Source organism: Tachypleus tridentatus, chromosome 7 (assembly GCF_004210375.1).
Source record: "Tachypleus tridentatus isolate NWPU-2018 chromosome 7, ASM421037v1, whole genome shotgun sequence".
NCBI lineage: Eukaryota > Metazoa > Arthropoda > Merostomata > Xiphosura > Limulidae > Tachypleus > Tachypleus tridentatus.
The window spans coordinates 74,507,550-74,535,430 of NC_134831.1; the positions used below are offsets into that span (position 1 = coordinate 74,507,550).

The window sequence follows — 27,881 nt, forward strand, 5'->3', positions numbered from 1 at the left end:
ATTCATTTTCAAAGTTTATTAAATTTGAAAGAAACTTTGGACATTCAATTTGTTATGAACTTTGAAAGATAATGTTCTCTTGCATATATTACATAAATTCATGAAAGGACAAATTTCCTACAAAAATGAACAAAAACAATTTAAGTGTTTATCGCCACCAACTTTAATTTTATACCATGTACATTTAAAATAACTTATAAAAAAAGAAATACATTATACATATTTACTAAACAGTACTTAATACTTTACTCACCAGGTGGTGGGTAATTCTGTAAAAGCCTCAACAACTTCATCGAAAGCCATGGTGCAGGAACAAAATAGTAAGTGTAATCCTGTAGATCTGTGTAGGAAGCAGTTACAATCTACAGTAAAATAAAACATTCAGAATTTTAGTGGGTTTAAGACAACATAATAGTCATACTATTATTATAACAACTAAAACATGGATATAATGAAAGAGATTAAGATAAAAAGTAATACTTTACAACTGAAATGAAATACAGGGGCACATATTTGTATCATTTTGTTCTGTCTTTCTAGGTTTTCCAAAGAATTGGCCTTTATTTCTCTTTCTACTTTCAAACATGAAAATTTGAAATTGTGTGGTATTTTGAGTTTTTTAAAAACTATCTTATCAGCAAGTGTTAGTGGATTAATTATTTAGCTCAAGTATCAAAGCACTGACTAGCATACAAGAGATGTCAGGTTAGAATCAGAGCTGAATGAAAAGGGGAGGGGCGACAATGCGTCTTATAGCATATCTCACCCTCTACTATAATATTTTCTAGCTTAATCAGCATCCCTTATGTTGTACAACCTTTAATTGATTCTTATGTTATATTATCAAAACCTTGTGTATCCAATATTGTTACTATGATATCTCATCAGTAGGTCTGAAAACCTTATGTGAAAACATACCTCCAATACTACACCAAATAAAACAACTAAGGAGCACATAAGATTAAAAACAGCCACTAACAATGTTGTTTACACCATAAAGTGAAAGATTCTTAGGAAACACAACAGGCATGAATTACAATACATGTGCTTTGTTAAACAACACACAAATCAAGAACAGGCTTAAAAGGCCAAACTTTATGGAGGAGATCTCAACAAGATAGAGAGGGTATACTCCGAGAGGGTCTTCTAAATGTATCATAGCAGCTGCAGTCTGAGCTATCACATCTATATCTTCTTTGTTTGTCCATTAAAAAATAAATGATAATAGTAAAATATTTAAGAGATAAACACATTACATTATTCTAAAGATATTAACAAGCTACGGGTTAAAAGATGTGCTGTTGCTAAACGTTTTTGTAAGAAATAAATATATATATATTTTCCACTACATGGATTTTTGCAAAGTAAAAGCTAACAGAGCAAACAATGTTAAAAGAGAGAGGGAGATGGGTTTCTCTAGTGGGTTTGAAAATATGGATTTTTCTGCATATCAAGAAGGTAAAGGTTCAAAGTTTAGATTTCTAAATTATAATTATGTATTGTTTGTTTCTTATTGATTGGAAATTATAAAAAATTATTATTTAAGTTAAAAACTTCTAAGCTTGGGAAATTCAAAGAAAGACATTGTGTGATACAGATAAATGAAGATAAATTTTTTTAGTATTTTCTTTTGAAATTTAGATAATGTTAGCATTCAATACGTAAACTATATTTTCATGTCATGTTTAATGACACACACAGAAAACAAAGTTGTTGATGTAAATTTTGAATGGAAGACTGATGGTCAAGACGTGCGACAGAGATAGATTGTGATGCATGGGGTTCCATAGCTGTTGACTCAAATGATCTGAAACTGGTGTAAAAAAAAAAATGTTTTATCATGTTCCCATGTTGTGCTACTAAAGCTGTTGATATGAAAAGTAGAAAGCAGAGAAAACTTGAGATTTGGTTCACAGGATTATAAAATAGCCAACTCTGAAAAAAATAAACATTATTTATACTGATTCTGTTTGTACTTACATAAACTACAAACTGTTAATGAAAACAAAATATACATGATAAATAATAAAATGCCACTCATTGAGTGGTGTTTAAATTCTAGTTGAAAACCAACACTTTTGTATATCTTAAGACTTTAAACATGCACCAACAAAATGCAGATAGAGAAAATGAAAGGAAGTTTCACTAAAGAAATGTAATTCATGTATAACATCATTGGTTATTTTATCTACTTCCTTGAAGATCACAGCCACTACTATTAAAATAATTTCATACGTGTTATTAAATATGTTCACACATCTCATACTTATTCTATAAGTTTTAACCTTATGAAATAGATTATTTTTACTTCAAGTCACCATGACATTTATCTGTTTAGCATTTTCAATAAAATTAATTTAATATTATTCTTTAAATCCAACAGTCATTCTGCCCTTATTTCAATTTCTTAACATACAACAGTAACTCATACCCTGCTAAGCCTTGAAACAGCCAAAGAGATGCAACCTTTATATTCATCAGAATTCTTCTTGACCAAAGCATCAATGAGATTAACTGCAGCAGTTACCACTCCCAAATGCTGGTCATTCAGAAGATGAACAATTCTAGAGGTCCACTCACCACTGGGTATTATGTCAGGCAGTGTCCGGAATAGTCGTAAGAGGCAGAGTGCTGCACTTTGTTTTACTACATCAATTGTTTCACTAAATTAAAAATTTATGGATAATAAATGTCAAAAAAACACCACCCATTTAAACAGTTGAACAAGTATAAGAACAATCATGTATCTAAAAACAATGCATTTATCAATTGAACAAGGTGATCATTAACTTGTTAGTAGCATTTACTCACATAAACCAATGATTAATTAAAATTAGTTTCTGATTATTCCAACAACTGAGTAATAGAAATTAACTATATCAACTGTCCTTAAATCAATCAATTGAAATTACTATTAAACTGCATGTTACACAAATAATAAACTAATCATAATTAGGGTTTTTCAAGTAATTTTTTAATATTTCAACTGTCCAAGCAAGCAGAAGCATTTACAAACTGAATCACTCTGTCACTGTTATGACAAAGCCAGTTAAGCTATTTTGACTATCTAACAGTCATTAATTTTGGTAACTAGAGAGAAGGCAATCATGCCAGCACCTGCCTCCAACCTTTTATGAACCACAGACAAGAGGGAATGCAAATTTTTTCCAGAAGTTTATTTATTTATGTGAAAAACTATTGCATATATATACAAAATTTGGGAGCTACATAAGACTAATATCTATTTTAAATAAATTTATTTCATTTTTACAATGAACCAAGCCTGTAGTTACAGAATCTTTTAAAGATGAGCCACTTGCTGAAATAACCAGTTTTAATTTAATGTGGTTTGAACCAAGTAACTAATGAACTGGTATTACTTGGTATGTTTGTTTTGTTATTTGAAAGCAAATTTAATGGTATTTATTAAATTAACAAAATCAGTTACCATCTATCATTTGTTATTTTAAATAATTATAGTTATTTTTTACATTTAAAATAATTATTTTTACCAATAATAATTTTAATTATATCTTGTGAATAAAGTCTACAACATACGAAGCAATATGTATGATTTTAGTAAACATGAACCGAGACCCCAAATTCACTGAAATGTTTTTTTACACTATATTTGTATTGTACTCCACACAGTCTAATTCAATTTTAAAATGCATTAAGAAGCACAAAAAATAGAAGCACAAGAAAAGTCATATCAAAACCTATTTTTTTCTGTTATAATCAAAAGCTTATCCTTAGAAAAGTAAAATTTGTTAATTTTATACACACACTTTGATTCAATCCCCAACCTGTAGCCAGAGTGATGCATTTCAGAGCATGGCAAGAAAGTAAGCAGAGAATGTTGAACCTGTGTTTAACCAAGGACCTTGGTATTGAATCACTTTGCAAATGGAATTATGAGAAAATAGTTTACCACCTCTCTTAAACAATATACTAAACCAATACTGAAAGCCACACACTCCCCAACCTGATAGCTTTGTATCAAATCTGAAGTGATTTTATGAGTAGGCTTCCACAGAAGCTGGTGCCATCCCACAGACATCTGGGAAAAACATCCAAGGATCTTAATAAAATGACCCCTAACTTTGCTCTCTTCTTGGCAAGAGTGGAGAAACTCAAACACTCTGGAGGGAAAGCCTCTGTCCACCCATCAACTAGAAACTATGAGTGGTAATGACTCCCAAAGCTTTATTAGTAGAATCAGGAGGTATGGATGAAATTTCATTGAAGAGCCCTAAGGAACAATGCTCTGGAAACTGTGTGACATGTGATAAAAATTCCCCACATTTTCAAAAGCTGACTGATCCTGATTTATTATTATGATGTATATTTCTCTTCTGTAACTATAATCCATTATAGACCATGTGAATCTATTAGCAAAGCCACCTTGTGAGGATATGCCATGGGAAATAAAAGGATCCCAGTTAATGACAAATAGTTCTTATTTCTGTGAAATGAGTTAGCATGAGCCACATAACACATGAGAGCCCTGACAGGACACAAAAAATTATCAGGATCAATGTGGTCATAAAGGTGAAAAACGAGTGAATTGATGAGAAGGATCTTTCCCCTTCTTTGGCTGCTAAGTATTGGGAAGAAGACTTATCAAGGTAAAGCAGAACAAATGTAGAATGATAAAGAGTCCTATGCATGTGGATTGCAAACAACTCCAACCAGTTATGTCCACAGGTCAGCAACAACAAAAAGTACAATTTAAGAGAAAGGTAAGATATAGAACATGAAGTTAAAGGCTCAAAAGGAGGATGAGACAATGCATATAAAACAACTGTAATATCTTACATGTTGGAAATTAAAAAGGTTGTTTGGGCCTAACACAAAAGGATTTTAGTAGACCAGATAGAACAAGGAATTCAAAAACCTTCTGATATTTAGAACACCTAAAAACAGTGGATAAGGATGCCTTATATAAAGTCATTGTGGATAAAGTAAGACCATTCTTAAATAACAAAGTTATTAAATTGGATATGATACACACTTTTGGATGAAAATGAAAAAATGTTTAAATTCCTTTTAATACACCACTGCCATTGATAAATGATCATAGTTGCCCAATGGAGAGATTTAGTAAGTACACACAAACATTGGAAGTTAAGCCCTTATGTCAGTCAAAGGACTGCATAACTCCCAAGCATGAAGACTGAGTTCCTGAACATCTGGATTGAGAATGTCTAACTGAGGCTGTCTCAACAGAGACTTCTAATGTGGAAGAGGTATAGGTGGACGTTCCTGCAGATACTGAAGCAAAAACATGTTTGAGCCAGCCAATAATATGCAAGCAAGATAACTCACCAAAGTTGAGCAAAGCACAGTCAAAACCCGAGGCAACAGGTAAATTGGGATAAAGACACACAGATGTAACTCTGTACAGTCCTAACTGAAAGCATCTACTGCAAACACTTCAGGATGAGGTATTAGAGACCAAAACAACTGCAGTTGAAAACTCCAATGAGTTGCAAAGGCATCAATCATTAGAAACCCAAACTGAGAGCGAATCCACTGAAAAACCTTGAAGTGTAGCATCCAGAGCCTTGGTTCAAAGTGTCATTATAAGATGAGAAAAGATTCCACTGTCTTCTTGGATAACATGAATAAGTGGAAAAAACCCAGAAGAATGGAATTGACCCTCTTTATTGCTTTTTTAACTAGCAACTCTTACAACCTGGGAAAGGAGCTGCACTCACTGTGAATCTGTTGGAGGCAAAAGGCAACAGGTTGAGCAGAAGATAGAGATGATGTAAATTAAATGACCAAACCTAAAGCCAGAATATGGAGTACCCATGAATCCATGGTGAGAGAACTTCAAATATTAATAAAATGATGTAATCATGCTCACATTGCTTCCTCATCCATCAGTATGAAAAACACTGTACATCCTTGAGAATATAGATGAACCCTATTATGGGAACCAAGTGACCTGGAAAATGAAGGAGGGAATCAGGAAACACTGTGCATGCTGATACTCCCAATTTAGAAAGGTGAGAAGCCAATGATTATAAAGAAAAATGTAAAGGGGCAATACCAAGTCCAGCAAATAACATGGGATGAAAAATAGAAGCTTCCCATAACTCTGAGGGCATAGGACAGCAAACAAATCCTTTCTAAAAAACATTCAATAAATCTAATCAACAAAACAACCAGGAAAACAAAAGTAAGAATGGAAAATGACAATCCAGCTAAGATAGATGCCAGCAACATCCAACTCATCCTCACCTTATTTGATACATGTGGGGGACAAAGCATAGCCATACCACCACATAACTGAGCAGCAAATCTGCCAGCAACATCAGGAGGAAGAATCAAGTAGTCACTTGCCATCCATTCTGCTAACAAAGGAGAGATTCCCAAAATCTCACAAAAATAAGTAACCAACAGAGGTAAAGGGGCTAGAGGCAGTTGCTGAAAATGATTTTCTGTTGAGACTGACCTAATAAAAGAAAGAACTGGAAAAATTGTCTAAATTCTTGACAGTTGTTCCTGGGCCATTTGCAAAATCCACCTCAGAACCCTCTGATGAGACATCCTTGGTCTGTATATATGCTTCCATTTTGCAACAGATCATATCACCAGCATCCTTATCTGAGAGTGGCCCCACCCCTGGATGTTGACCTCTGTAGCAGAAACATTAACTTGGAAATTCATACCTGTCTGTAAGTCATTTTTTGTTAAGTAATGTAGAATTATAGATGAAAAGATAACTGTAGAAATGCTGGCCATGTTCAAATTCACACTAAGTAGTAAATAATCACAATACATACAGTACCTAGATAGAAGGTGCATTGATGTTGGGGGAGAAATTTGCATATTAGAATTTGATTAAGGCATTTGAGTGGGGTAAAAAAGACTTTAGCAAGCATTTTCAATGCTTAGATTGGCAAATAGTGGAAATCCTGGAAACTGAGAAATAATTACAGTGTGGTGGGGATGGTATGTTTCAGAATGTCATATTCCACACTGATATCTTCTAAGCCTTGATGAGTGCCCAAAATGAAAACAAAAATCATATAGCTTTCAAATATGTACATCATAACACACAAAACATACATCAGGTAATAGAATAGAATGTTACAAAATGATTACACTTCATCCAGCTATCCAAATAAACTGTAAATAGGTTAGAAAATTTCATTACTGTGAAGATCACAAAATTTAATCAACACAAACCAGTAATTCTTGTTGTTTGAAAAATAATAATGGAAAACATGAATGGGTAATTGCACATCTTATGTGTAGAAGGATGCACTCTTTCCACAAGTTATAAATACTAAACTATAAAGCTGATTAGCAAACAAATTTGGAATTCAGAGTGTTTTGAATTTTGTGCAGAGCTACACAAAGGCTATTTGTGTTGGCCATCCACAATTTAGCAGTGGAAGACTAAAGGAAAGGCAGCTAGTAATCACAACCCACTGACAAATCTTAGGCTACTCCTTTACCAATAAACAGTGGGATTGACTGTTACATTACATCTCCAGCTAAAAAGGTGAGCATATTTGTGTGTAACTGGTTCAAAGAGAGAGAAAGGAGGCGCTTATCTTGAGAGTATAAATTTATTGATATTTAAGCAAATAAAGAAGGTTAAAACTGGTTTCAAACTGCAGCAGCCTACAGTAGAAATAAAATTCTGAAGTGGAAAAATCAGTGCTTAGATGTACTGTGACACCAAAAGAATGTAATTTGCTATCTTCTTAAATATTTTTGATATTAAGAATTTGAAATTTAGATAATATAAAAAGTTACAGTATATATTGAGTCTTCATGTAAAGTTTACTTATGTTATACTGATGAAGTTCTTTAATTACAGTTTGTATGTAAAATGTATATAAAAAATACAGGTATCAAGTGTTTAAATCAGTTTTGCTTTGTGGTTAATGGTGGTCATTTGGATGGCTTAAATAAAACACCACCAAAAACCAACATAGAAAGCTTACTGTAACAAAAATAATCCTCCAAAAAAGAAATCAAGTAGAAATAAAATAGATACCATCTATAACCATCTCTGAATTAGTGGAGTTACATTTCCAATTTTCTGAAAATATGTTAGCCACTATACAATGATTCCAAACCACGTGTCATGCAATGTTGACCTTTAATGTTAAGTTTAAGATTATGTCTGAAAATATTTACAGTTTTTGCAGTTTCAGTTTACCACCTTTCAAGTTCTTTGTAAAATATTTAGATGTTAAAAACATATATACTATCTAGAAGAATTCCTCTCCAACAGACTAACCTCTAAGATTTCTATTATCCAGTTTCCCTACTCGTCTAAAAATATTTTCAAATTCTATGTTTACAGCAAGTTCCTCCAAGACATACCAATGTTCTTATAAAAGTTCTCGACAAGGCAACTGTAAATGTGTTTATGTTTCTAATATAGTATTACTGCAGGTAGCACTTGAAATAAGCAATTGAGCATTACTCTGTTGAACTTTAAAGAGTACATATATTTAAAAAAAATAAAACACAACTTTATAAAAATATTATGTAGTATTGTTATAAATTGAAGGCAAACTTATAAGTAGAAAATCTTTGACATTGAACTGATAATTAGTGACTTAAGTTAGTAAACTTTACAGAAAACAGTTCTCAAACACAACACACCCAGAAACTAGTAGTTTTGGAATTTCTGATCCAAAGGTTTCAGCCATTTCCCTGCTACCAATGTTAGCAATACACTGTAAAGCAAGGTTGACATGGATGGGGTTTCGAGATGATAAGTCATTCTTAATTGACTGGATGATCAACTTCATTAGTTCATTATTGGCACTAATTAGCACAGAGATAAACAGGTAGCCCTGAAAAACATTTTGGGGATAATATTAACTGAATAATCAAACCACCAACAACTTAATTTTAACCATTCAAAACAGTATTCAAATTCAGGAGTTTCAACACAAACCATTATTTAATAGGAAACTAAACTTTGACTAGAAATTTACTGTTAAACAAAAATTAAAAGTAATGTAATCTTACTACCAATTACACTTCTCATTATTTTCATTTACTCTTCATTTTTCAAATATATGTACTTAAATATGATGTTTCCAAAGGTGAAAGTTTGAAGAAACTAAAAGTTAGCTATAATTTATAATACACCTGTTGAAATTTGAGATTCTGGTTTATTTCAAATTTCTAGTATAATTGTAGATGACACACTATATATAAACACATTTGACATACTACATATCAACAGTTACCTTTTCTTTTCTAAATATAATAAATTTGAACATGCTCATTTTACAAATAAAGAGTTATCAAGGAGAATGTGAATATGAAATAATGTATTATTTGATTTCTTCTGAGAAACTCCTCCAATTTTACACAATATTAATAGACTCTTTAGAAAATGTCTGATGTTCAAAACTAACCAACAGCATGTAGTTACTTCTAAGTAATCCAAACAACCTATTCTTAACCTGCTATTTCTAATCAAATAAGTGTGTGAAAAATGGAACATCTAGAGGTAACTATGCAGCTTCTATGAAATACCTAAAACACAAATGTAATGCTTTGAAATTCAAAGTTTGTTTTAACACTGACTATAAATTTTGCTGCTTATTACATTGTTATTAATTTAAAAAAAAAAAAACATTAAAAATCTGCAAGAGATACACCAATAATTAAATATGCAGTTTGTTCAAGATGGTTTATTCTATTAATCCTTAACTTTACTGAGAAGCATTTATGAAATTGTGGCCTTAGTATAATATTTTAATTTAATTTTTTTTCACTGTTATGGACATATTTGTAACTCTTCTAAAACACTTACAAAGGCACACATTAGGGTCAACCTATATACTCTGTTTCAGCTTCGATAAGCATGGTACGAACTACATGTAACTTTGGAATTCTATAGTACCATGAAGAAAAGTATTTCCTTTCAAACTTTGCGAGTTTCAAGTTTTAGGTACATAGTGAAATATTAAAATGTTTCTTTTTGTTCTTCATCTAAAAATAAATTGTGGTACTTGGAGAGTTCTTTAAACACAAACATGACAATGAAAGACCACAGCACTCACAATTTTGTTTTTAAACAGTGATAGTATTTGTTTTTCAGTCAACAAGCTATGCATAAATCCCAATTTATATTTTTTTTCTGTTTCTAAAACTTTATATTTAAGTAATAAAAGATTATTGTACCTCAAATCATTTCTCAACTTAAGACTAATGTCACAAAGATATGCAGCTAAACATACTGGTATTTAGCACAATATTAGTGTATTTTCATACACACATGCAACTTCAGCCTTCAAGCTTTGCTATGAAATTAAACCAGAATTAGTAAGACAATTTAACAAAGCTGGTCCAATATGAACAATACCTGCATACAATAACTATATATTTTGTATGTGTTTTACACTTAAGAATTTATTTCCTTATATTTGGAAAGTACCTCATGTTAAGATAAATTACAAAGGACAAGAAATTAGTGCTGTTCAAATGAAGTAAATAAATCAGTCTTCTAACTTAAGTCTCAACACTGATGTGGTCAATTTGACCTTGGTACTTGTTGAAAGTCTTTATAGATTTGGTCTTTCTAACTTTAAATATAGTGTGTATATCTTCACAACAACTGGTAGTCTTTCACAAACAAAAAACCATGTTTCTTAGTGAAATGTTTTTAATAAACTAAAATAAAAATGTGTTCATGAATATAGAGTATAAAATAGTCTATGTGCAAAGTAATTTTTATGTTAAGATTAAAAATACTTTTCCTTATCTTAAAATCCCAAATTTTCTCTAAGAAATCCCTAAAACCTTCTAACTATATTTTCAAATGTCTTTTTCAGGAAAACTTTATATTTTGTGAGTTATTTTCTCTACCCTATCTCAAAATGGGATTGGACAATTTAACCAATCTCATAACCAACCAAAACAAACAAAAAACTTGAAATAAATCTAAATTACCCTTTTTAATCTCTAGAATGAATTAGAATTATAACATGAAACTACATTCATTTATTTTAAGTAGTTTTATGCTTCTTGCAGTACACCTTTGTTTCTAATTAAAGTTTATTGCTTTGTTGCCCTTTGAACCATGTCTAACTACTATCTGTACCTTTATAAAGGTATAACTAACTCGTTCAGGGGCACGTGTAGCACATGTTACACTATTGAATTATATTTCCAATGTGCTGCTCACAGGTGTGCCTCAGGAAACATTTTTATTAAATTATTTATTTTACCTAATCATAACTAACCTAAAAAGATCCCTATTTTTACATTTTATTTACTTTTAAAATAATAAAGAATACACAAGAAATAAAGTTCTTATCTAATCTTCATTTTTCTAGCTGTCTATCATCGAAGACACTTAAGCCTACTTTTTTTTTGTACTAATGGTAATAATTCACTGCATTTTTTATTCAGTTAAATGATGCACCAAAAAACAGACTAATAGCATGCAAAAAGTAGACAATATACCTTAACTCTCACAATTTTTCTAGCTTTCTAACTATGTAACATGAGCCATTACAAATTTATCCAAGGCTAATCAAGGAGTATCCCATGAGGATGTTGCTTGTACTCCGAGTGAACTTGACTGTTCACTGTTCAGAACAAACTATACATCATTTGATAGATGAAAACCTTGAATTTCTCTTGGTTACAGGTAACATATAATTAAATATAGGAGAAAACTACTAACTTTCTGAAAAAGATGTGACAAGTGGGTGTGTGGCAGGACAGGGTCTGATTTTCTATTTGATAGTCTAACCAAACAAAACTGAAGGTTATGAAAAATTATGTTTTTTCTGAGCAATGGCAATTTTATATTGAATAACTTACATTTAATTTTGTACCTTTTGAAGGGGTGGTATAAAAATAGAGATGTATAGAGAAAATATGTGCCACACTAAGAGAAATTTAATATGTTTTAACATTGCCTTGTATAATTAGAAACTTAAAACTTATATACCATTAAAATATGGATTATAAGTTAAGATTTTTGCTACACTAATTAGAACAATGTAAGTATCATTTAATAAAATTTTGTGTCATGTGCAGTGAAAGATATCTGAGGCAAGAGAATTGAATCAGATAATAACTACTGTTTGTATGGAACTTCATGAATTTGAACTAGTTTGTGAAGTTTCAATTTTTGTAGGTAAATGAAAAGTAAAATTAATCCAAATTTAATATGTACGTAAACTACCACACCTTACTTAGGTTTAACCAAACAAGTTCATTCCAAGGCCTCTTTCGTCTGCAATTTGTTCTTCACAAGTACAGTTGCTAAATACAAAAACTGTTATGATATTTAAAATCAATTCAACAATATACACTTAATACTTACAATCTGTTTTTCAGAGTACTTATTGGAGCTGAGAAGATTGACAGCTTCCATGTGACCAAAATCAATGTCGTGGCCCAGAAGGAAAATAAACAACAGCTTGCACACGTATTTCTTCTTCTGATATCCATCAAGAGTTCTGTCACCTTTTAAAAATAACAAATGCATGTAATAGACACTGATTATATGCTCAAAAGGCTTGGTGCATGTGCAAAAGCTTTTTGCTAGTGATTCAAAGTCTTAGCTATTTGTTCTGTGAGGGGGTCAGTAGCATTTGTCAATCTTGGAATTCTGAACATCATTTGCAAGTGTTAACTTAGAAATTACCATTATTACATATACTAATCAAACAAATTCTCAACAGATTAAAAACAGGGTTCATACAGGGTGTTCAGAAAGTCACTGTGCAATTTTGTAATCATATGTTATTATATTTCAGATTTTGATCCCAATATGGTTTCAACAACCGAAGAACGTGTATGGCTCATCAAACACGTATTCCGAGAAGGTGGTAGATACACAGATGTGATGTGACAGCGATTTGCTGAAAAATTCCCAGATACACCTGTTCCACATCACAATGCAGTTCGTAACCTTGTTGATAGGTTTCAGGAAACAGGATCAATGGATGATGCCAAACACTGTGGAAGGCTGGGAAAGCTATTAGAGGAGAAACTGTTGAATATTTCTGACAGTGTGATGCAGAGTCCATCAAGATCATTATGAAAGTTAGCTTGGCAGCATGATATTGGTCTTGGAACTGCTCATAAGGCTATCAGAAAGAAATTAAAGCTCTTCCCATACAAAATAATGGCAGTACAAGAACTGGAAGCAACTGATAATGAAAAACATGCTATTGCAGATGGTTTAACAGATTTATTGAAGAAAATACAGCTAATGTGTTGGATATGACCTTTTTCACTGACGAAGCATGGTTCCATCTCTTGGGTTATGTTAATTCACAAAATTCAAGATTGTGGTCATCCTGATAATCCTCACAGTTTGCACAAAACACCCCTACATGATTTCAAGGTTGGTGTGTGGGTTGCAATTTCCAGACGTCAAATTGTTGGTCCTATTTTCTTTATGAACACAATAAACAGCAAGTGCTATTGTTCGGAGATTCTTCACACCTTCATCGGTCAGTTTACCCATGGTTTCAACAGGATGGAGCTACTGCCCATACATCTCATAGATCTGTGCGGTTATTAAGGGAATGTTTTGGAGACTGCATTATTTCCAAAGAGGTGTGGCCCCCATGCTCACCATAATCTTAATCCACCTGACTTTTATTTATGGGGAGCAGCAAAATCTGCAGTGTATCTAGACCGTCCATGCAGCTGGATGACTTGAAAGCAGCGATAACAGCATTCATTCAGCCTGTTTCAAGCCAGCAAATGATAGCAGTGTTTAGAAACAAAATAAGAAGGATCCAAGCCTGTATTGATGCCAATGGGGGTCACTTTCAACATTGTTTATAACTGTCATTCATAATTACCTCCTATATTCTATATTGAAACATATCTGTTAATAAATATATAAGTGCACAGTGACTTTCCAAACACCCTGTAATAAAGTGATGTGTGTGGTTTAAAATAAAGCATTTTCCTGTAACTAAGACAATTTTAAATCAAAGTATGAAAACAAGTGATAAAAAATTACAGTGACAGTAAAAGCCTTAAGTCTCATTTTCCTCTTAAAGTACTGAAACCTCTACATCTGTTTTGATTTACAAGTTTTAGTCTTTGTTTGAAAGCTATTTCCATCTGATTATATTGCTATGAAAAATATAATTCTCTCATTAGTCAAAATATTGCTTAAAAGGCAAACCAAATGAAGCCAAGTAAATTATTAAATAATTTTTAAATAAATTATTTGCAGATTACTTAGGTTGTGATAAAATTACTGGTACTAAGTGAGGGCCATATTCAAATAACAACAAAAGCTCAAAATATTCATATTAAGTAGATACATAATTTTTAACCCTGAATTTTGAACGAATGTTTGCAAGTTCCTTGTTGATCCTTTTGATTTCTGCCTCTTTACTTTTACCTGAAACACAAATATCAAAAGATATAATCCGATTCTTGAAAATATTAACTTTTAACATCAATAATGTTGTCAAACTGCACAGTGAAGAAAACATGAAAAACTGAAACTTTACATATGCAAGTTACTACAAAACAAGTTTAAAAAAGGGTAATAAAGACATTGTTAATTTAGACTAAACATAAGGTATCATAAAACAGGTGGAATAAAATCAGAATTAATGCTTCAGTTTAACAGCTGGAGTGGAAACTGCAGTTTAATACATTATACCATTAGAAAGATTTCAAAGCATTCTTATATATTTACCAGATAAAAATAAACAGGATATATTGAATAGAAATTCTTTAAATCTGAAAACATGAACCATATTCTTCAGCAATTATAACAATTAACTTACAATTAAAATATAATTTAAAAATGTATTAGTATACACCTTCTCTAATTCTAATGCAACAGACATTTAAACAGGTGTTATATTTACACTCAAGGTTCACATGTAAATGTATTTTAAAATATATATTTTTACTTTCTGTAGCCATATACAAATACAATATTTAATTAATTCTGAACTTTTCTGTTAGCCTACATTTGTTTGTTTGTTTCAATTAGTGAAACCTTAAAATTTGAAATATGAAAACCAAAACATAATTTGAGAAGAGTAAATAATTACAGGTAATAAAAAGTTTACATCAAAATATAATATTAAGGCTATTAAATTACAGCCTTTTTCATTTATATAATGTATTTACATTATATAAATACATACATGCATAGTAAATATATACATCTAGCAATAGTTACATATCAATGTTCACTAACCATGTACATGCAATTTCACTAGATGATGCCAAACTGAAATATTATCTCCTGATGTAGCAAAATATAAAGTTTAACTTGGCATATTCATTAACATTATATTGAGACATGTAAATGAATACCCTATGCTGGAAGTAAATAATCTTAGTTACTGAAAAACACCAGGCACAGTATAGTGGAATAACTTTCAAGAGTTAACAAAACTAATATACACCTCACTTTAAGAAACAAAAACCTTTAGCATAAGATCATGTTACCACCAAAGTGTCATCTATGAACACATATTTAGAGTACAAGTAAGGTACACTGTATTAAAACTTGTGCATGATCTGATTCACTGAACTTTGCAAGGAAAAGTACAGAGAGCACAGACTAGTCCACTGATATGTGGATACACCACTCTGAACAATAAAAAGAAATAATATTATAGAAAGAAAAAGCAAAGACAAATTTATCTTAAAGCATTATGTGCAATTTATATATCTGTAAATTGTATTCATGTTGGAAAAAAAACATGGTATTTATTGTAATGGCACTTCTCTTTCACAATTACTAAAGAAATCAGAGTTCATTTTTCATCTAAAAACAAAATTTTGGTTATGGTCCTTAGAAGGGTCATGTTTGTTACACTTTCTTGTAATCTTACTTAATTTTCTATGTGCAGAGGTTAACAACCCTTTCCTAATTAATGTTTTTTCTTTAATATCTTGAAAAGTAGCTGTAACACAAATAACTTGAAAATGTTATTTGTTTTTCTATCTAGTTCTGAGCTGACAAACATCATTATTTGGAAATATTTCCTTTCATTAAATAAAAGAGGTCAGCAACTCATATAGGAAACATAAAAATGACATTAACATGTTGACTCCTAAGCCTATTTTACTGATCCTTTCCAGGGTCCCACTAGTTATTTTGCAATTATTTTTTTAGGAAGAATATATATGTAGCTGTTGTGTCATAGCCAATAAGTGGCCCCATATAAAGAATACAGAGCATGACATGCCAATGGGCCATGTGGGTCTTACAGAAAAACTATCATGACCCACCTGTGGGAGCTAATGTGTTAAACAAAAGATGACTGCTAAATATACAATGTGTATTAAAGATGTTTTTAGTCTAATGAAACAAAATCTTCAAAACTTAGATAGGTTTACTAATTCAAGATGGCATTTGGAGTTGAAAAAACAAACAAACTGATGACTGACATGGTTGAAAACAACAGAAGTAAAACAAAACATTAATAAAACAAATACAACTAACCTGAATTAGATTTACAAAAAATAGAATTACAATAAACATATAATAAAGTGTGAAGAAAGATGGAAATTAGAAAGATGGATTTCTTAAATTTCCTTGTATGAAGGTAAAGATAGATATTAGAAATGCACAAAAAGAAATTATATATGATAAATGTTACTTAACACTGTATTTAAATTAAGCACATGGTCAGAAGTTGTATAAAAAATATTAACTGTAGAAAATACTGTAACTGATAAACTACAGTCAACTGTTTGTTGTTTTATATTAGTTGGCAGTATTTTTCTCAAATAATTTTTATTTGTTCAATAATTTATTCATTAAGCTAAATAGAACTTTAAATGTTCATAAAAACCTTTCTGTATAATCATAAAAATGTGACAAAAATACCTGACAAATGCTGTATGATCTCTCAAGCCCACACAGGACAGATAGATTTATATGGATAAATAAATTGTATATATATACACAAAGACACACAATTTAGTAAACATAACTAACAAAACACTTTAGGTGCAAATAAAACTCTTAAGTTTGGCAGAAATTCTTATGCTAATCTTAAAATCAGTGTTTACTCATACAAATTAGGTGCTAATATAACTTACACTGGATTTTATGGATGTTACATGTATAGACAAGTTTGTTAATGATTCCCACCTTCTCATATTCTAACTTATGGTCAGCTTGTATGTGCAATAAAAAAGCCCATAAAAAATACATGTGAAATCGAGGTATAGTTCAAAATCCACGTACATCCAAAAGATGACTGTAAAATTATCCACTTAGAAGCCTTTCACTCATTTCTTCATTAAAGTTTCAAAAGCTTAACATACTGAAATATTTATAACACACATCTATCACAAATTAAAACACACAGATGTAGTAATGTTTTTTTTATCAAGTCACTGATCCACAACAGTTTTCTCAAAATCAACTAACATTAAAAGATGTTTCCTATCAACATCTGAGTTTAAAGTTTAAATTATTAAATATTACATACATTCATAAAACTGAGGGTTCCCATAATCTCACAACATTTTGAGATGAACAATATTTTATATCTGCAACTTTCAACTGTGTGTGTGTTTTTTTTTTCTTATAGCAAAGACACACCAGGTTATCTGCTGCATCCAAGGTGAATCAAGTACCTAATTTTAACATTGTAAATCCAAAGACTTACTATTATTCCAGCAGTAAACAAAATAACTTAAAAATCTGTTAAGGAGTTTTGTAATTAAGTAGGAAGTTTGTTTTACGTGGAAAAATGTTTCACATTTAAACAGTATTCTTATAAATTATGTTTTTACTGACCTGAAGGTACACCAACACATACATGACACTTAAACAATAAAATGTAAACCTTACACTTATTTATATATTTACATCTTTATTACATATAACACCATATTTTAAGAAAATTTAGAATTTTTGATGCTATCCCTATATGTATGTGTACACTGTTATATATGTACATATTATACAACACAATACTTTCATATTTAATGAAGACTAGTTTTTCTAAGAACACAAACCTATGGAAGACTATACACATTTTTCTATTAAATTTTTAAAATGAGCGTATGCCAAATTTCACTGGAGTTATACGTGTTGTTTCTTAAATTTCATAACAGTTCTTAAGAGATTTCATGAAGTCTCCAATCAGTGAGCTTGAAATAACATTAGCATTTTGACTTTGTTCTTTCCTTGATTTATCTTACATTTTAAAGTCAGCTTTATTTTTGGAGACTACTTTATTAACTCCATCAAAAAAGTTTTATTTTCAAATGTTCAATTACATCATTATTTATAAATTAATGCCACATGTTCAGTAAGTCCTACATGTAAGAAACAACACAAATGATTCTCTGATAAGAATTACCCAAAATATCACTGCTTGAACTTTTATACATGTATAACAATTGGGCCAATACAATAATTTTATCTCTTGTTTAATTCATACATACAGGCTGAAAAAAACTGCTTAGTTTCCTTTGAAAATAAACCCCTAGCATTCATAAGACGTGTAGCCATTATTTAAAATAAATCTCTCATATTCATAAGACATGTAGCCACTGTTGAAATCCAGAATAACATATCTTATTAAAAAATGAAATACTGTATCACTTATATAATAGTCCTCAGAAAATCTTTTCTCTTGTTTTACAGTGCACATGAAACATCAGAAAAAAAACAACTATTCTTAAATGCACAAAAATATTCAAACTTTCATTAAGTTTTATTTAGACACAACTAAAAGGCAAAACAGTACAATATTTATTAGCAATCTAACTTTTGTTTAGCATAAATCCTGTTCAACTGAAAATTTACATTGTAAATGAAAAGTACAAAAGGTGATAACTTACTCTAACAATTTAAGTGTTACAATAATTGCAAATCTCTGTGTATAAATATTTCTAAATATTGCTAAAAAAATTAGTGTTAACCAACCATTTCACTATACATATTGTTTAATACTTAACACAATTTTACTGGACAATTTTTGTGTTTGCACTTCATCTTAAATTTACCAATTTATTTTACTTGAAAATATTTTGAACACTTCAAATACAGTTTAAAAAATAAGAACAAACTTACAATTTCTGATATCGGAGATAAACACAGCTAAGCCTCTCATGCCATCACCTCTAACAGCAGGCATTATAACAAGTCTTCAGTTAAATTCTTGAAAAGAGAGAAGTAAATTTTTTGTTATTCTCAGTAAAGAGCAGAGGTAAAAATAAATGAAGTTACACTAACAAGTTCTATCTCACTATTTCCAAGAAATCTCTCTCTAGATAAAGAAAATAACTTATTATAAGAATAAATGATATATTTTGTATGTGTCTGAGTTACATTCTCTTTACAGTTCACTGACTTGATTACCATAATTTTTGTATGGTAAATGGAAACTGTACAATGGTGTTCATGAGCTATTTTGTGTAAAGATTTTTGCTTAATAAGGAGGATAAACATTATGAATTCACATACATTTCCATTTTTTAGACTTTTGCCTTTGAATTTAGTCTCAAATACTTAATCAACTAAATACGTCGATTAATTAATATTTAATGAAGTCATCAGAGATTAAATAATAAAAGAAGAAAGAGGAGTATTACTTAATACAGTTTTTATTATTATTATCAATTTTCGCTTCACTTAATGAGTACTTTCGTTATTTTAAAGCACACTCATGCATAAGATCCCTAAGCCTAAATAATATCTAAATACATCATCCAAACACCGGTTGGCTGACCTCAGTTTTGTTTACGATAACGATCCTCATAGCTGTTTAATAATATTTACAATTCTGATTATCACTACTAGTACAAGTATTTAAAATTTTAATAGTCATACATTAATACCTTCTAAATTGTACTTCAAGTTACCGAATCGTCATTTGTATAAATTAAAAACTATAATTATAATACATATTATAACTTGCACTTAACCTTAATTTGAACTCTTGTAGTTCTGGCAAGTTCAAAATCTTTGAGACTGTTAATGTTAGTTAATAATATTACAAGAAGTTACAATTTACATTACAATCAAGACTTATTGCAAAAAACTCACCAGTTAAAGCCTTGTTATGTTTTTGGTTAAAATAAAAGACGAAAAATTCCTGAGGAAAAAAAAGGATATATACAAATTATTCTGCACCAGTGCAGACTCTTAAACCTAATAAAATACGTAATAACGAACTGTACAATGTACACTAATAAACCGTTTCTTACTTTCTCTCTCTCCGCAAATAGAACTGAAAACGAGGCAAAAGAGACACCCACTGCTTTTAATGAATTTCCTTTTCCGGTAATCGAGAACACTGCGCAATTACAAATAAATGTGGTAATATCATAGAAAAATAAATCAGTTATGCCGTTTTTAATATTTTCATGAAGTTCTGTATATCTTTGCATTTTACTATTATAAACGAGGAATCCTAATCATTACATTACTATTACGTTAGTAGCGGTGTTTAGATTTCGAAAAGGATATGTTTTTACCAATACAAATAAAGTACTAAAATTTAAAGAAAACATTAAGAATTTGGGAGGGAGGGCAAAATACAAGTTACTCACACACATAATTTATCCTTAATAGGTGAATTACATCACGTATAAAATAGTTGCTCAGTATATTTTAAATGTATTTTGAACAAGAACAAATATTTATGCCATACATAGGCCTTAATTCAATACAGTTGACCACAGGAAAAGCAATCAGCCGATAGTGTATTGAACTGATAAAATTATAATATTCCAACATCTCTCACATATAAAGGTAGAATGTGTATATTTAATCATTTTTTCTCATCTTGATCAGTCAACAGATGGAAACAAAGTCGAACAAGATGATCATATTAATTCTGAGCTTATTAAGATAAAATTGGGAAATTTAGAGAATGATAAGGCTCCTGGACCAGCCGATATTTCACCAATAGTTTTTGTAGAAAGTTAAGAATTGGATATATGAGCCATTTGGTATTATATTTTTAAGTCATTGAATAGTGGGCAGGTGCCAGAGAATTGATAGTTGGCTCATGTTACTCGTTTTACCAAGAGGTGATAAAATCGTCCCAGTGAGTACAGTGAGTATTTTACTCGTTGGTAAAAGAGTAGCCCAAGAGTTGGTGGTGGGTGGTGATGACTAGCTGCCTTCCCTCTAGTCTTACACTGCTAAATTAGGGACGGCTAGCACAGATAGCCCTCGAGTAGCTTTGTGCGAACTTCCAAAAACAAACAAGCTCTTTTAATTATGGCACCAAAGGCTCTTCTTTCTATTTTATTTTGTGGCATTTCTTTGATTAAAAAGTAGCGAAGAAAGTTAGGCTCACTAATAAGAGGAGGCTTTTAGACTGTGGGATTTAAGATGTATTTTTATTTGATAAGAAAGATAAGCAAATAATTCTATACACGAAACAATTTTCCATGAAGAAAATGACATGTAAAGTGAAACTTTAATTTAATAATACAAGAGTTTCAAAAAGCAATAACAGTGTAAAGGGTAAGGATACGAAATGTTCCTCTTCCTACTTAGTCTGTAAAATTACGAGGTTATTCTGATTCTGCAAGGAGTAACACATTTGATCCACAAGATTCAACTGTATCACAAAATTAAATCCCAACGTCCACGACGATGCTAATTAAAATAAACTAGGAAGCCAAAACTAATACTTAAAATTTACAGATAGCGTGTATGTTATTCTTTTAGCAAAGCCAAATCGGGCTATCTGCTGAGCCCACAGCGGGAAATCGAACCCCTGATTTTAGCGTTGTAAATCCGTAGACTTACCGCTGTACCAGCTGTAAGACTAGAGGGAAGGCAGTTAGTTATCACCACCCACCGCCAACTCTTGGGCTACTCTTTTACCAACGAATAGTGAGGTTGACCGTCACCTTATAACGTACCCACGGCTGAAAGGGCGAACATGTTTGGCGCGACGGGGATGCGAACCCGCAACCCTCAGATTACGAGTCGCACGCCTTAACACGCTTGGCCATGCCGGGCCTAAGAGGATTGTGGATTTGATTGGAAAGAATGAGCTGAAATACTTAAGTACTTTGTATAAACGTTCTTTCGTGTTGATGTTACAAAAACAAAAAAATTATACATAAGGAATTAACAGTAGTAGGCTTAACTAGGAAAACAATATTAATAGAAGTAAATTAATAAAAGTGTGTCTCAACAACTTGTGTGCGCTGTTTTCTAGGCGAGTTTCCTGTTTCCGGATTCACGAAAGACTGCCACCAGCCTGGAATCCCAAGCTAAAAATTATTTTTCTTCTGAATTAGCAACATCTGGTTCACGTACGTGTCGTTTTAGCGTTTATTTTCTTTTCGTGTAATTACAAATGATGCCACCTAATGAAGTTCAAAAACCTTTTCAAGCAAAAATGTCAGAATTTTCCAGGTAAAACAGCTAAAATGTAGAATTGTGTGAAAAAGAAATAAATATTAGAAGCCAAATAGATTTAAAGGCACAGCTTGTTTATCTGTGAAATTTCATGGATATAAATATATTTCGAAACATTTTAAAATATAAATCATTTGTGGTTTCCACGCTTGAAAAAAAAAAAAAGGAAAAATTAGTAGAACCATGCAAAATGCAGACGTTTATCTTATGTTATTAAAGATTGTCAAAATTGTAAAGAAAAAATAAACTGTTTCCGTAAATAAACACTACTTTCTTTATGGTACTGAAGAACTATAAATGCTAAATTCAATATTTTTTTAACTTACAATTCGTGATAGGAACATAAAATAGATTTTTTTTGTTTACAAGCAGAATGTATGAGTCATCCAAAACAACTACAGTTATTTGTGTATATTTATAGAAGCTTTCAAAAACCTAGCATCCGTTTGATGTGATACTGTAAATCATTTTGTTTAAAAACTGAGAGGTTCCATTTTCATTTCTTTTAACCAACTTAAAGAAATTAATATGAAATATCTACACAGATGGCAGCAGCTGCATAATTCGTGATTGGAGCATAAAATATACTTTTTTGTTTACAAGTAGAAAGTATGAGTCCTCCAAAAGTTACAGTCGTTTGTCTATACTTCTAGGAGTTTTCAAAAAGCTTAGCACCCGTTTGATGTGATGCTGCAAATTACTTTGTTTAAGAGTTTAGAGCTTCTATTCAACTGACATAAATAAATTAATATAAAAAAGTCTCCACAGATGGAAGCACCAATATAATGGTAACTAATAATTGAAGAGCTTTAATTCTTTCTTACAAAAACAAACCTTAATTAATTAAATGTAAACAAAATTCTAAAGCACCCGCTGAAATTATCGTAATCTAACATTTTTTACTTTCTTTTAAAATTCACTAGAATTTGAACTTAAAATAAAATTGGTTAGTTCAGGAGAGTTTTCACACAACAAATGTAACTTGCCCAGTGTATAGTTACTAAGGCTTGGGTGTGTGTCAAGATAATCATGCATTAAGATTACTCTTGAAGTATTACAGTCGTTTAAAATTATCACCAGAAATACGCTTTAAGTTATTTTCTTTTTAATTTCTCTCGATAAAAAGATTTTGTTTGTTTTTGAATTTCGCGCAAAGCTACTCGAGGGCGAGGGCTATTTGCGCTAGCCGTCCCTAGTTTAGCAGTGTAAGGTTAGAGGGAAGGCAGCAGGTCATCACTACCCACCGCCAACTGTTGGCTACTATTTTACCAACGAATAGTGGGATTGACCGTCACTTTATTACGCCCCCACGACTGAAAGGGCGAGCATGTTTGATGCGACGGGGATTCGAACCTGCAACCCTCAGATTATGAGTCGAACGCCTTAACCCACTTGGCCCGATAAAAATATATTTTTAGTGTTTATTTTTATATAGGAATTATTTTATTTAAGAATTTAGGACAACCGTATGTTATTACAATTATTTTAAAACTGCTATTTTTTCGAGTGAACTGGGCCTAACAAATACGATAATAGAGCCACTAATAAAATAAGTTCGAATACTGAAACGAGAATTTGTAAACTAGATGTGAAAATAGATAAATTTTGGGACAAGTCTGTGTTAATGAACGATATTCCTGAAGCCATGCAGTGCAGTTAAATTTTAGGTATATTCTGTTCTTCCGGAACTTCTAATTAAGAACAGACACTTTTATTAAAGTTTTATGAATGAAGGGATGTTTATATAGCAGGTTTTAGAATGACTTAATTTATAAAGATATATGCCACAACCCTCTCTCTTCTGTCTTAGGCTGTACTAGCATTTCGTAGCTTTAAACTTAGATTCAAGTTGAATTAAACTGCAATCCAACCTGAAGAAATAAAATCATAATTTAAAGTTAGGGCAACACGAGAAGGCGTTTAATATATGGTAGGGATAAGTGTCATGAGTTGGTTCACCACAATCGAATTATTGTTAAAAGTATTATAAGGCAGTAAAAGATAATAGGAGCAGTGTATTATTTAATGGGAAGTACACATACTGTATGTGCCAAAATAAACGTTTCCCTATCACACATGAACATGCCAGGCTGGTTTGGGCTAATTAAAAGAGTAGCATTTTACTGACTGACTGCTACGTTTCCTGCTGAGATGTTGTTTAGCAGCATCTAGTGTGGCTTTAGACTCGTGTGGACCTAAGTAGCTCATATTTTTCTATGGTTAACTTGACATGGTTCCGGTTTGCACGAAGGGAAGGAGTTGTATCTGCTAATATGTTATTGTTATGTTGGTAACTGAAATCCTTTGCATATTTATTTATCTATTTATGCATTACAGGTGCTTAGCACCGTCAAAAACACGGGATCTCTCCCCCTCACTGTGGAGTCCAGTTCATCATATTTGTGCGGAGCCCAAGATGTGATGCACGTTCCTACTTTTGAACCATCGATTACTGAGAGAGAGAGGGGCAAGCAACTGGCATTAACAACTTGTAATTTTTACTTTGTTTTTATACTGACGGATGAGTCAACGGAAAGTTTACAGATATACAACGCTAAAATTCAGGGTTTGATTACCCGCGGCGAACAAAACACAGATGACCTAATGTGTGGTTTTGTTGCACCACAACAAAAACACTTTATTAATTGTTGTGTAAACTTTTTATTTATACGTCTGGTGTATATATATATTTAACACCAGGTACACCATATTTTAATATTGTTACTTTACTATTATCAGCTTGAGGATTTTGGCATCAGCCTTGTCATAGGCTCCAATAATTTTCTGAAGGCCTTTCTTCTAGACCCGGCATGGACAGGTCAGGTAGTTAAAGCACTCGACTCGTAATCCGAGAGTCGCGGGTTCGAATCCCCGTCCCCCTAAACATGCTCGCCCTTTCAACCGTGGGGGCGTTATAATGTGACAGTCAATCTCAATCCCACTATTCTTTGGTAAAAGAGTAGCCCAAGAGCTGGCGGTGGGTGGTGATGACTAGCCACCTTCTTACACTGTTAACTTAGGGACGGGTAGCGCAGATATCCCTTGTGTAGCTTTGCGCAAAATTCAAAACAAACCACAAGCCTTTCTTGTAATAATGCATAATTAAATTCAAAAATTATCTGTCCTTTCCACATATATTCGTGCTCGCTTCACTTACTTCCTTTCTTTACCAGCCTCTCGGTTGACCAGTGTGACCTCTGTGTCAGTTTTTTTTACCCACAGTTTACACCTGATTTCATTTATTACATCATACAGATGGTAGTACCTTACCATACGAACCGTCCACTTTCTCATCGAGTGATATGCCGCTATAGACTATAATATAAATTTGTTATCACGTGATCTTACAAACTGAATAGTATTTGAGCAGTGTTACAAGAAGTGAGAAAACATTAAGAGCGCGTGTGTGTGTTTTCTTTTTACAAAGCCAAATCCGGCTATCTGCTGAGTCCATCGAGGGTAAAACACTAAGTGCAAGACTGATATTTCACTTTCAATCTGATGCTGTAACATGGACAACATAACGAAAACAAGACTAAATATCACCATACAAGTTTTTTTGTCAATTAGTTAATTAGTCGACAAATACTTAAAAGAGCAAATAAGAATAAGGTTGTGGATTTACTTTGTAAGGATGAGTTCAAAGGCTTAACTGATGAGCTGTAAAGACAAAACTTGATGTACGACAGCGAACAAAAGTGTTTATTGAGATGCAATAATAGTTGAATTGTTATATAAAATAAATATTTCATAACTGATATTAAATTGAAAGAAAATTGAACCTTAGTACTTTAAGAAAACAAATGCAGACCCAAAAATTCACTGATTGGCTATCTTAGATAGCAACAAGCAAATGAAAAATGTCTTTAAGGAAAAGAAATGCCTTTTATAATTAACAACAAATTATTAAAGTATGGAGTGCTGTGTGAGTTAAATGTGGTTATTTTATCCATACGGTATGAAAATAATACCAGTCCATTCACCTTTTTGGCTCTACGTTGGAATGTCTTTTCATTAATTTGAGCAATTTGGATATCCACTATCAGCTTCCTAGGTCAGTCATAGCTACACCAGGGCCTCTTTAGCCACCATCTTTTAGGGTGATTCCGTCTAGCTTTCATAGTTACTGTAGCGGTTACACTCTACTCAACCCGTGCCCAATCATCTCCTACTTTCCTTCATTTCCTTCTGCCACAAACAAAGAAGACGGGTTGAACTGTGGGCTCTTCCCTTGCTCTGGAACAGCAATTGTATCCCCTCCCCAGCAACGTTTCACGGCTGTAGAAGTAAAAATAAGTAAAATAAAGAAAAAGGGCAATTAATACTCAGTGTAAAAACTGGAGAGGCTGTTCACATAACAGACACTTATATGTTTTTACTTATGGTGTAATATATTACAACTTTCTTATTTATTAGGGCCTAGCATGGCCAGGAGGTTAGGGTGTTTCACTCGCAATCTGAAGGTCGCGGGATCCCCCTTTAACCAAATATATTCACCTTTTTAGCCGTTGGTGGTGTTACATGTTACAGTCAATCCTATTATTTGTTGGTAAAACGTAGCACAAGAGGTGGCAGTGGGTGGTGAAGATTACCTGCTTTCCCTCTAGTCTTTTATTGTTAGGTTAGATGACGCTGGTGTAGTTTTGCGCGAAATTCAAAACAACCAAACAATTCTTATTTATTATCAATGTACAGACGCTATCAACGTTCGGGAGGGAGGAAGAGGTCTAATATACCTGACCCTCCTGGGTATTTAACATAAATACCCAAATACCCACATAGTGAAACTCGAACACTATTATCAATGTAATTTGAGGGTCGCGGGTTCGCATCCTCGTCGCACCAAACATGCTCACCTTTTCACCCGTAGGGGCGTTATAATGTGTCAGTTAATCCCACTATTCGTTGGTATAAGAGTAGCCTAAGAGTTGATAGTGGGTAGTGATGATTCGAATTTATTATTAGTCTCTATAGTGTGCTGTCTATTCCAGAAGACAAAAGAATTGCATATTGGATTCTAACCTGTGCCAAGGTTGCCGTTAGTATGCGAGTACTTTGGAGCATTCATTGTATACTAATCTACATGTACTTTAAAGAGACGATCAGGTATCCAAGGCGGAAGGATTGTCACAGTTGATGCCTTTGTAAAAGAGTAGTCGTGTTGGTATGGGATAATATCTATTAAATTACGCTAAAATGGTACGTGACACCTACGTGGCAGTGGCTGGACGTGGAAGAACGTGGTGGAAAAACTCTTCAAATTGGCAGAACACTTATGGTGACCAACACGTTTCTGTCGAAGTTCCATGGACAGATTAGTTTGGGGTTTAGGGCCCAAAACACTATGATGTGTAATGCCCACCTAAAGACATCCTTGCGCGCGCGCGTATGGACTACAGTAATGTAATTGTTGTTTTAATGTTTCTGTTTAAAATGATGAGGTAAAGATACGACCACTTTCCTCATTTCCTCTTTAGGATGTCCTACTCTGACACTGCTTCAAAATTAAAATCAGATTCAA

General features: G+C 32.2%; 1 protein-coding gene across 1 annotated transcript in view; it reads right to left on the minus strand.

Annotated features, from left to right (window-relative positions):
• The window catches only part of LOC143255984 (AP-2 complex subunit alpha-like), a 48,386-nt gene extending 28,181 nt beyond the window's left edge, over positions 1-20,205 (minus strand). Inside the window, 7 exon segments of the mRNA XM_076512495.1 lie at positions 254-362; positions 2,432-2,663; positions 8,638-8,831; positions 12,332-12,474; positions 14,312-14,380; positions 19,046-19,132; positions 20,021-20,205. Of these exon segments, the coding sequence (XP_076368610.1) occupies positions 254-362; positions 2,432-2,663; positions 8,638-8,831; positions 12,332-12,474; positions 14,312-14,380; positions 19,046-19,109 (811 nt within the window). The 5' untranslated portion in view covers positions 19,110-19,132; positions 20,021-20,205.
• Positions 20,206-27,881: the final 7,676 nt, after the last annotated feature.